At 39.1% G+C, this 12,191-nt stretch overlaps 1 protein-coding gene across 1 annotated transcript; it reads left to right on the top strand.

Annotated features, from left to right (window-relative positions):
- The first annotated feature begins 464 nt into the window (after positions 1–464).
- LOC125233299 (alpha-(1,3)-fucosyltransferase C-like) lies at positions 465–4,760 on the top strand. Its single transcript, XM_048139259.1, has 3 exons — positions 465–588; positions 1,657–2,738; positions 4,025–4,760. Exons 2-3 carry the CDS (start codon positions 1,798–1,800, stop codon positions 4,296–4,298), a joined length of 1,215 nt encoding a protein of 404 aa, XP_047995216.1. The 5' UTR covers positions 465–588; positions 1,657–1,797; the 3' UTR covers positions 4,299–4,760.
- The last annotated feature ends 7,431 nt before the right edge of the window (positions 4,761–12,191 follow it).

Raw genomic sequence — 12,191 nt, 5'->3', positions numbered from 1 at the left:
TTCGTCTAGTATATCGACTCTAGGCAAAATTTCAACATATTATATGACTTGCTGCCTTAATTTGATATTATTGCAATTTTACCCGCGCCTGGCGCCAGGCGACCCTGAGGGTACTTGTGTGCGCGCAAAACGCTCTTTTTACCACATTCTTCTTCTTACCCTTATTCTACGGTGATTCCCACGATATGACGTGGGGCCGGTACAACTTATCTTCCTGTTTCATTCTCCTTTATTTTTCGTCATCTCAACACTCACTCCTTTTTTTCTCATATCCTTTTTCACCTAATCCATTCATATGATTCATTACCCTTCCCTCACCGTCCATTCACTAATAAAATTAATTTCTTATCCGCGATTGAGTCTGTTGACTGGAACGAAGTCATAAAAAATCAATCACAATTGCAATGCTGACGGTGTGCTACTATGCATTAATACACATCGTAGCCAAAAGCAGCATCGTTTGCTACGACCCATCTACAAGCCTGCTCAAATTAATATTACAATTAATGCTGAGGTAGTAAGCAGGAATATTATGTTAGACCATCTGGCTCGAGAAGTCGTGTGGCGCCTGCAGAGTTCGCGCGTGAAGTACGTACCGTGCTGCGACTGCTCTCGCGCTTTCGATACCGCCGATCATGCCATCACCGTCGTCAAACTCCAGTTCCACAGGATTTGGGGCCCAGTTCTCTCTTTGGTCTCCTCATTTATGACCAACAAGATTCAAATGGTGGTACGCTCACCATAATCTCCATTCAGGACGTGTGACCTCCGTGGATCTGGAGAATGCCACAGGGATCGTGTCTCTGGAAAACGCTTTTGACCTTCCTACTAACGTACCGCCCCGCGGCGGTCGGTGGCTCCATCAAATTCGCTTAATGTGATAGCTAATGAGATGTCCTAGCACCCCTTTTTGTTTTGGTGTTGGTTTTAGTGACACCCAGCATATGAAAAATGCACAAAATACCGGGCCAAAATTTTGACTTCTAAAATATTACCGTAATTTGGAAAGACTCATTTTTAGGACGTTCTTCCGTCTGTATAAGTAGATACCTACTCCTATGGTTCCACGATGTCTGGCAACTACAAACTTGATAGTTCTAGCGGGTATGTTTTACTAGTCCATAACGTCTAAGCTTTAAAGGTCACAGTCGAATAAACAAACCATTCGCAATGCGTACAAATTAGGCACCCAGTATTCACTGTTGAAAGTTGCGTGACGATCGTTTTTATAAGCCTCCCGCTTGATATACAATGCGTGGTATCTATTGAACTATATAGTTCACTCCGTAGGTCGGGAGGAAACGCACAGCGGCTTTTTCGCAAATTAAGCGGTTCTGGTGTGTTGACCTTGGACCCGCAATAGCAGGGCGATGACTCAGTGCGTGACGTCACTACAGCAAATTATTTTGCTGACCATTTCACGCTAGACGAAAGGAAAATAAAGAAAAAATATCAGTTTGTATGTAATCTACAGAACAATGCAAGCACGTACCTACTGAATGCAAACGTATGATTTACTGCTTTTTATTTTTTACTGCACTATTCCTAAAAATGCAAACGAATAGATGACCTTTCGTATTGTGACAAGCGCGCTTCAGCACCCAAATACATATAACTATAGTAAACCGTTAGGCTAATATTTTCGGCACATTTCAGCTTACGTCATGATTGGCTTGGTGATTATAGATACCCCATGTTTACTTCGGTGTTATTTCTTCAGTCTGAGCCAGTCTGAGCGTCGCGGCGCGCGCGTCTCACTCCCGCACATAGTAACCATGTGCATCTGGGATCTCCGCAATGAAACACCTAGTGAAAGTACTCATCTTAGCATCCTTCCTTTTCGTTATACTATTCCTTTATGTAACCTTGAGAGAATGGACACATTCAGAACAACGGTTAGACAAACTTTTCCAAATAGGAGAAAATTGGACAAAACATGCTGAAAAACCTGGAAATAGTGAACCCAAACTGAAGTATATTTTACAATGGACTAATCCGAGAATGGTTCCATTTGTGTATATGGGTGTGGGCCAGCAAACGTTCATCGAGAGGAAATGCCAGTTTACCAACTGCTACGTCACTAGCGATAGAAGTTTCCTTGGGGACGTTTCTAAGTTCGACGTGATTGCGTTTTCGGGAACTGACATCATCAGGTTGCCTTTTGCCGAAGTAAAACCTAAAATAAGATCGCCGCATCAAAAATATGCTTTTACTAACATTGAATCAGCTGACAACTACCCTGTCTGCTCATACTTTTTGGATAACTTCTTCAACTGGACATGGACGTACAGATTAGACTCGGAGACTAAATGGGGATACATAATAGTAAGAGATGCTAATAATAATGTAATAGGTCCGAAGAAAAATATGCATTGGATGAGGTTAGAAGATATGGACTCAGTGAGTGAAGAATTAAGCATGGAGTTGAAAAATAAATCGAGGGCAGCAGCATGGTTTGTGTCCAACTGTCACACGCGAAGTGGTAGGGAGAAGTATGTAATGAATCTGCAGAAGGAGCTACGAGTTTACAACCTGTCGGTTGACGTGTACGGATTATGCGGACCTTACAATTGCAGCCGAGACAACGAGGAAGCTTGTTTTCAAAAAATAAAAACAGATTATTATTTCTATCTTTCTTTCGAAAATTCATTAAGTGAAGACTATGTGACTGAAAAACTGCTATCTGCATTGAAGTACAATGCAATACCTATTGTCTACGGAGGTGCTAATTATACTAGGTAAGTTGCGTATTCATTGTGTTTACGCATTTAAATTAGTTGGTCAGCATGCAACCGTTTGGCTTCCTGTGAATTTTATTCTATTAGCGTTTTACTTTTCGCATCAGAGGGCCTACTGTGAACAATTTTCGACGTTTTGGTTCTCTGTCGCACTTGTTGCAAGTAAGTAAGAGAGGCAACACGTCGAACGTGGTTCGCGGTAGGCCCTCCATTGATACAACATGTAACTACGTCGAAATTGAATGGCGCCACAAGGGGCGTGCTGTTTGTCTCGTTTATTCAGAAAGTGACAGTGTCCGTGCAGTGTCCTAATGGGACATTCGCGCTAATGAAAGTTAATTTGATTGGTTTCACTTTAAAATTTAAATTTCAATCCAAGTTGTGTTTCGTTGTGCGGTCAGTCAATCATAACGTAGTGTTATTTCAGCAAAATTCCTTATTTACACCCGAACCCTTCTTGGCCTTGTACACTCCTTTTTGCAGTGTACTTAACACAGCAAAAGGGAGTGTACAAGTTTCTAATGGGTTGGCAACGCGCATGTGATGCTCCTTGAGTTGCAGCCGTCCATAGGTTGCGGTGACCGCTTTCCATCAGGCGGGCCGTATACTTCGTTTGCCGCCAACATAGTATAAAAAAAATATTTCCACTTTCCCTTCATGTCCCTGTATGTTTAACTATTAAACCGTGCCAAATCAAAAATCAGCTTTGAAGTAGGTAATATGTATACTAATGACCATCGATCATTGAGCTACAGACGAACTGACCATGGAACCCTTAAATCAGATAATTTACCATTTAGCCTAAGTAGTACCTACTGATGTACTATACAGTGTATTACTTATCAAAAAGAATTATTATGCAGGAGACATGAGCCACCTTACTATTTAAAATACTAAAGGAACATACAATTTAAAAATCGATTTAGGTACCCTTAAATCGTGGAACTTACGATCAAATTTTGTGGGCCTGATGATTTGGTACTGTAAGGGCCACTTGCACCAAAGAAAATGGAGGCTTAACCCGAGGGTTAACCCACCATTTTATATGGAATTTGACAGTTGACAGCTCACTAACCCTGAGTTAAGTGGTTGGTGCAAGTGGGCCTTAGGTAACAAGTATGTAACCGAAGCAATAACTACCGAGTTTTGATGTGGTTAGTTGGTTGCCCACAAGCAAAATAGATCTGATCGACCGGCCTGTGTTTTTAGGAGATGCAAAAAATATTAGAAAAAAAAAACATACTTTACCATGACATGAAATTTAAAACCATTTTATATTTTTTCAGATTCATGCCAGACGGAATTTACTTGGACGCACGAAAGCTGGGACCCGCAGCTTTGGCAAGGGAAATGAAATACCTAATAGACAATCCCGACCAATATGAACAATATTTCCGATGGAAAAACCATTATTCTTACTATAGAAGAAATGACAATCCAGAGACGGACGATTACTGTGGCTTCTGTGCTCTTCTGAACAACGACGAGATGGTGAAAAGAACGTCTATATATGAGAAGTTTAAATACTGGTGGAATGACCCAAATGGTCGATGTTTTTAATACTAATAAACTGTCTTCATTGATTTAATATTCATTTAAACGGATACGAAACGTTTTACAAAAATGGAGATGGATTAGTCACACTATTCGGAGAGGGGAAAGAAATAACGTGAGCATTGCTTTCGGTTGGAAACCGCAAAATGCAAGCCGTATCTAGCCCCGGGCGTCATGTTTACTCATGGAAGTGCTCCGTCGAAAATGAGCTTTGATCGGCTTGTTTGAGCTGGAACGAGGCCACGAGGGTCGCTAAAGACATTAGGAAGGCGCGGCGCGAGCTTGTGAAGGCCCTTTGCACCTCTGGGGTGCCTTAGAACTACAACAATATAAGGCTATATAGAAGGGCATACGGGCACGAAAAATGGTGTCAATATAGCGTCGTCATTGACTCCGTTGTGCACGAATGCGAGCATGTCGAGCTCATGAACCAATCGCAGCGTTCCACTAAGACGACTCAAACGACAATGTTCAATGTTCGACTGCGTTAAGATTGTTCAGTCGAAATGATATGAACCATTTGAAAGCTTTGCATGTATTGTATTTATATTGTGGGATTGTATTCTCTGTGCGGAAAACAGAGAGTGGCCAAACTCTGTACTTATGTGAGCGTAAAAATGAGAATGTGTGGGTGTTATAGAGATGTGAACTTGTCTAATATTAAATCCATACTAATAATATTATAAATGGGAAAGTGTGATTCGAGTGTCTTTGTTTGTCCGTCTTTCACGGCAAAACGGAGAGACGAATTCACGTGATTTTTTAAGTGGAGATAGTTTAAGAGATGGAGAGTGACATTGGGTACCTACTTTTTGTCTCTTTCTAACGCGAGCGAAGCCGCGGGCAAATGCTAGTATGGTATATTGAGAGAATTTCTACACACTGAAATTGTAGTTCTATCGATTAATGGGCAAAATTCAATTAAATAATTTGAAATAAAATTGGAAATCATAATATAAATGGAGTTTTCAGTACATGCTATTACTTACTAAGTAATGTACATGTACCATAATGAAGAGGTATTATGTAATAAAGTAGTTTAGTTAGAAGTAATCTGTGCTTTTACGTAGTTAAAGTCAAATACTTTTTATGAACCGTGGGTTTGTTTTTGTAGTTGTAAGTGCCCTTCACTATTGTCCTTTTTTTACCACCAGTTCCCGATATTTTGAATTTCGTTAGTTACCTTGCCCATTGACGGCGATTTAGGGCAAATTTTTTATTTATAAGTAGGTTAGGTATTTAGTTTTAAGTAGTTTTATTATGTTTTTATTTGTTTTATTCATTTATGCAATAAATAAGATTAAAAAATGCAAAAAATTATCCTCGTTAGTAATATTCAACTTCCTACCCTTGTTGAGAAATTTGTTATATTGTCATTACTAAAGTACAAGAATAACAAAGACGATAGCCACAGGCAAAAATACAGTATTTTCTAGTCACAAAAAGGTCAAATTCATCATATTTCAGGCATACAATAATAACCGATAATAACCGGTTACAACCGGTTATTTCAGCTATGGTTATAATTGCATTCCCTATATCTTAGACGCCCCTATATATTTTTTACTCTTTTTTGTCAGGCTGTAGAATTATGAGCTGCCAGTATCCAATGAAGATTACTCACACTCTTCTTCTTCAACCTAGCGTTTTCCCGGCCTTGCGCCAGGGTCCGCTTTCCTGCTCAGCCTTCTCCACTTTGCCCGGTCTTCGGAATCCTGAGGTGAGAGATTGTTCTCTTCCATGTCCGCTGTCACGACGTCCAGCCAGCGCTTCTTAGGCCTACGGCGGCCGCGTGACCTAGGGCCTTGGACGGTGAGGTTGAGGCATCTGTTTCCCACGTAGTCTACCGGTCTGAAGATTACTCACACTGCTCAGAAAAAAGTTGAATACGTCAAGACATGCCTTATCGATAACCGATAACTAGTACAATGGGTTCGACACTATTTTTTCATTAGAACAATGGCAATCAAAATTCACTTGTCTTTTTAATAAATGCTTTGACTTATAAGGTACAGCGGGGCAAATCTCGACTGGGGGGCCAATGTAACTGGTCCATTTTTTCCATGTTTTACAATGTTTGCATTATTAAATAGAATGTCCACCGGTTATATATGGTAGGCCTGTTCAGTGGCTACATGTAGAACTCGACATCATAGTGTAATTAAAATAAAATTGGAAATCATAATATAAATGGAGTTTTCAGTACATGCTATTACTTACTAAGTAATGTACATGTACCATAATGAAGAGGTATTATGCAATAAAGTATAGTTTAGTTATAAGTAATCTGTGCTTTTACGTAGTTAAAGTCAAATACTTTTTATGAACCGTGGGTTTGTTTTTGTAGTTGTAAGTGCCCTTTACTATTGTCATTTTTTACTAGTTCCCGATATTTTGAATTTCGTTAGTAATATTCAACTTCCTACCCTTGTTGTTGAGAAGAAATTTGTTATATTGTCATTACTAAAGTACAAGAATAACAAAGACGATAGCCACAGGCAAAAATACAGTATTTTCTAGTCACAAAAAGGTCAAATTCATCAAATTTCAGGCATACAATAATAACCGGTTACAACCGGTTATTTCAGCTATGGTTATAATTGCATTCCCTATATCTTAGACGGTAGCGCCCCTATTATTTTTTACTCTTTTTTGTCAGGCTGTAGAATTATGAGCTGCCAGTATCCAATGAAGATTACTCACACTCTTCTTCTTCAACCTAGCGTTTTCCCGGCCTAGCGCCAGGGTCCGCTTTCCTGCTCAGCCTTCTCCACTTTGCCCGGTCTTCGGCATCCTGAGGTGAGATTGTTCTCTTCCATGTCCGCTGTCACGACGTCCAGCCAGCGCTTCTTAGGCCTACCGCGGCCGCGTGACCTAGGGCCTTGGACGGTGAGGTTGAGGCATCTGTTTCCGACGTAGTCTACCGGTCTGAAGATTACTCACACTGCTCTGAAAAAAGTTGAATACGTCAAGACATGCCTTATCGATAACCGATAACTAGTACAATAGGTTCGACACTATTTTTTCATTAGAACAATGGCAATCAAAATTCACTTGTCTTTTTAATAAATGCTTTGACTTATAAGGTACAGCGGGGCAAATCTCGACTGGGGGGCCAATGTAACTGGTCCATTTTTTCCATGTTTTACAATGTTTGCATTATTAAATAGAATGTCCACCGGTTATATATGGTAGGCCTGTTCAGTGGCTACATGTAGAACTCGACATCATAGTGTAATTAAAATACAATTGGAAATCATAATATAAATGGAGTTTTCAGTACATGCTATTACTTACTAAGTAATGTACATGTACCATAATGAAGAGGTATTATGTAATAAACTATAGTTTAGTTATAAGTAATCTGTGCTTTTACGTAGTTAAAGTCAAATACTTTTTATGAACCGTGGGTTTGTTTTTGTAGTTGTAAGTGCCCTTTACTATTGTCCTTTTTTACCAGTTCCCGATATTTTGAATTTCGTTAGTAATATTCAACTTCCTACCCTTGTTGTTGAGAAGAAATTTGTTATATTGTCATTACTAAAGTACAAGAATAACAAAGATGACAGCCACAGGCAAAAATACAGTATTTTCTAGTCACAAAAAGGTCAAATTCATCAAATTTCAGGCATACAATAATAACCGGTTACAACCGGTTTTTTCAGCTATGGTTATAATTGCATTCCCTATATCTTAGACGGTAGCGCCCCTATTATTTTTTACTCTTTTTTGTCAGGCTGTAGAATTATGAGCTGCCAGTATCCAATGAAGATTACTCACACTGCTCAGAAAAAAGTTGAATACGTCAAGACATGCCTTATCGATAACCGATAACTATAGCCTGTCAACCAAATTTTGGCAGTAGCAATGTACATCAAACTAAAGTATGGTATCCCTATGAAATGAACAAAAACCAGCAATGAACGTCGAACAGCCACAGATATTTTTTTAAGGGGCTCGCTCGGCCTGCAGTATTAAAATTGAAATAGTAGTCGAATCAAAATTAAGTATTCGTTTTTGATGTTTTTTAGAGATTTCGTTATGATGTTAAACAATTACAACATAGAAGCTGATTATGCGGCCAATAAATATTGGATTCTAGTGGAAGAGTGTACAAATAAAAACGTGAGAAATTCTACACCACACCTTGTAGGAGTTTTATTTTTGTCGACAGAAATGTGATTCATTATATTATTTATGTGTGTTAATTTAGTTTAATTTACTTTATATCCAATAATTTTGTGCGTACGTACTTTAAGGATGAAAACAAGATATAATTTCCTTAATTTTATATAAGGTAACCAGGTTAAACATTATGTGACTTGTACAATTCTTAATAAATTAAACAAATTATATATTTTAATTTGTTGTTTATTTCTTTTGTACACGCTGTTGATGTTTTAAGAATAGGTAACTGTACAAATTTGCAGATTAACATCAGAGGCTAGGTACTCTTCATTCTTTGCTTTTTGCTTCTTCTTGGACGAGGTTCTTGTAAACCTGTAACAATAAGGGTAGGTACGTAAGAATTTAGGGAATATTCCGTCTATATACAATATAAAGTAAGTTATAATGATCATGTTTAATATAATTGCTAGATGTTTAAGTAGGTACGTACCTTTAAAATATTTCAAGATCCTTTGGCGGGAAAATGTTATACGCATCAATATTATGTTCCTGAATAAACGTATTATTAGGTTCCAGCTATGTAAAACATTATTTCTATAGTTTATAAATAGATTTCTTGACATCCATTTCTCTCTTAAAGGTTTAACACAAAGGAATAATTCGCTTCACTTTGCATACAATAATAAAATTTTCCTCTCACTAGCTCGGAAACACGTATTTTGTCCGTCAATACCAGCGGGTAAAAACGCATTTTATCCACTAGTGGGTAAAGTAGTTTGACCTTGAATAAAGTCAAATTAACTGCTTTAAAATTGATAAAATTAGGTGAATCTAGTAATAACGATGATTTACCACCTATGGAACTACTGGAAGCAGTGATAAACGCATTTTTTGCGTTGTAGTTTCCTCGCTATAGTGAGAGGAAAAGTTTTGTGTTACACTCGGGTGCAAATGTATTTTACTTCTCGTGTGTTAAAAAACTCGCAAGTTCAGGATTCTATTCTCGAACCACTCGCTTCGCTCGTGGTTCAACTGTAGAATCCTTTCACTTGCTCGTTTTTCAATTCCACACTCGGCGTTAAAATACAACTTTGCCCCCTTGTATAACAAATAACTATTATAACCTCTACACATCGCTGAAACATTATTATGCCTGCCACGGCATCAGTTTTTAGCTAAACTTTGTCAAAAACAAGACGCACAACCGTATTAGTATATTTTTCAGTAGCCACATTAAGATTTTTTACAGTTTTCTATAAAAACCGTAATCACAAACTTTCAATCAAAATATAAATGTAAACAATGGCGGTTTCCACCAAGGGGCCCTAATAAAAAAAAGCGTATGAAACGTGTATACTCATCCATTACTTCCTTACGAATTAGATAATGTATTAAAAAGGGACGGATATATGCTAGTCATTTCAAATTTGCCGCCTTTTTTGTTGCTAGCCCGCGATTTTTCCGACTTCAAAAAAGGAGGAGGTTCTCAATTCGACTGAATTTTTTTTTTTTTTAGTGACAAGATTTGGTTGACGGTCTAATGTACAATGGATTCGACACTATTTTTTCATTAGAACAATGGCAATCAAAATTCACTTGTCTTTTTATAGTAGAGGAGTTGTACGAGTATTTGTATGGGAGGGGTCATAATAACCTCTGTATTGTTTGCGGATGACACGAATGTATTAGTTGGTGCAAGTACTTATGACCAGTTGGCTTTAAAAATTAATGATGCTTGCCGGCAATTGCAGGCATGGTTTTCAGCAAATGGTCTCTTACTCAATTTTTCTAAATCAAATATAAGTAAGTAAGTAAGTAAGTAAATATTCTTTATTGCACCATTTTACATGTTATATGTACAGAATACAGAATGTAATAATGTTATGTAGAATAATGTTATTTTCCGGTCGAAAGGTATAACCACCATCATGCATGGCTAATTTTCCGATGCCCGTGTGCGAACAGAGTAAGTTTTTGCAGGGACCGGCCCGCTATCCCTTATACGGGGTTTTGTATGGGTATTTCGTTAGGCTTAACTTACCCTACCCTTTTGACGCGATACCCTTTCATTTTGCTTTTAAAGCCCTAACGAAAGCGCTTACCTAAAATAGCCCAATACCCTTTCAAAACCCTTATCATCGGCTCAGCCTAACGCCATAAGGGTGAGCCTTATATTGGGTTTTATTTGCTTTCCCTTATAGCATATCGTGCGAGTTTAAATCCTGTACCTCGCTCATAAAGCACACATTACTCCGAACGAAATAACATACGATCGTTACCTACGGCGGCACTGTGTGTGATATTTGCGCGTTTCTGTTTGATGGAAACGGCTGTAGATAAAATAAGGTTCAATTTTCAATACCAAATACTTATAGTTATGATAGGCTCCTTCTTTGCTCAGGTGTAACACAGGCAAACGCTGCTTTTTAGGGTTCCGTAGTCAACTAGGAACCCTTATAGTTTCGCCATGTCTGTCTGTCCGTCCGTCCGTCCGTCCGCGGATAATCACAGTAACCGTTAGCACTAGAAAGCTGAAATTTGGTCCCAATATGTATATCAATCACGCCAACAGTGTAAAAATAAAAAATGGAAAAAAAAATTATTAGGGTACCCCCCCTACATGTAAAATGGGGGCTGATAATATTTTTCATTCCAACCCCAACGTGTGATATATTGTTGGATAGGTATTTAAGAATGAATAAAGGGTTTACTAAGATTGCTTTTTGATAATATTAATATTTTCGGAAATAATCGCTCCTAAAGGAAAAAAAAGTGCGCCCCCCCTCTAACTTTTGAACCACAAGTTTAAAAAATATGAAAAAAATCACAAAAGTAGAACTTTGTAAAGACTTTCTAGGAAAATTGTTTTGAACTTGATAGGTTCAGTAGTTTTTGAGAAACATGGAAAACTTCGGAACCCTACACTGAGCATGGCCCGACACGCTCTTGGCCGGTTTTTTTTATCGGACTTGTCTTGATGAGTACCCGAAGTCTAGCTGATGCTGAACCCTGGCTGCACCTAGGGGAACTCGGGTTTAGTGTAATACAGGCAAACGCTGTTTTCGTCATCGGACTTGTCTTGATGAGTACTCGAGTGAGCAGTACCCGAAGTCCAGCTGATGCTGAACCCTGGCTGTACCTAGGGGAACTCGGGTTTAGTGTAACACAGGCAAACGCTGGTTTCGACATCGGACTTGTCTTGATGAGTACTCTAGTGAGCAGTACCCGAAGTCCAGCTGATGCTGAACCCTGGATGCACCTAGGGGAACTCGAGTTTAGTGTAACACAGGCAAACGCTGTTTTCGTCATCGGACTTGTCTTGATGAGTACTCGAGTGAGCAGTACCCGAATTCCAGCTGATGCTGAACCTTGGCTGCACCTAGGGGAACTCGGGTTTAGTGAAACACAGGCAAACGCTGTTTTCGTCATCGGACTTGTCTTGATGAGTACTCGAGTGAGCAGTACCCGAAGTCCAGCTGATGCTGAACCCTGGCTGCATCTAGGGGAACTCGGGTTTAGTGTAACACAGGCAAACGCTGTTTTCGTCATCGGACTTGTCTTGATGAGTACTCGAGTGAGCAGTACCCAAATTCCAGCGGATGCTGAACCCTGGCTGCACCTATGGGAACTCGGGTTTAGTGTAACACAGGCAAACGCTGTTTTCGTCATCGGACTTGTCTTGATGAGTACTCGAGTGAGCAGTACCCGAAGTCCAGTTGATGCTGAACCCTGGCTGCACCTAGGGGAAATCGGGTTTAGTGTAACACAGGC

This window comes from Leguminivora glycinivorella, chromosome 14 (genome assembly GCF_023078275.1).
Source record: "Leguminivora glycinivorella isolate SPB_JAAS2020 chromosome 14, LegGlyc_1.1, whole genome shotgun sequence".
In the NCBI taxonomy this organism is placed as follows: Eukaryota; Metazoa; Arthropoda; class Insecta; order Lepidoptera; family Tortricidae; genus Leguminivora; species Leguminivora glycinivorella.
The sequence above is the reverse complement of the archived record's forward strand: the minus strand, read 5'-3'. Positions and strand labels throughout refer to the sequence as shown.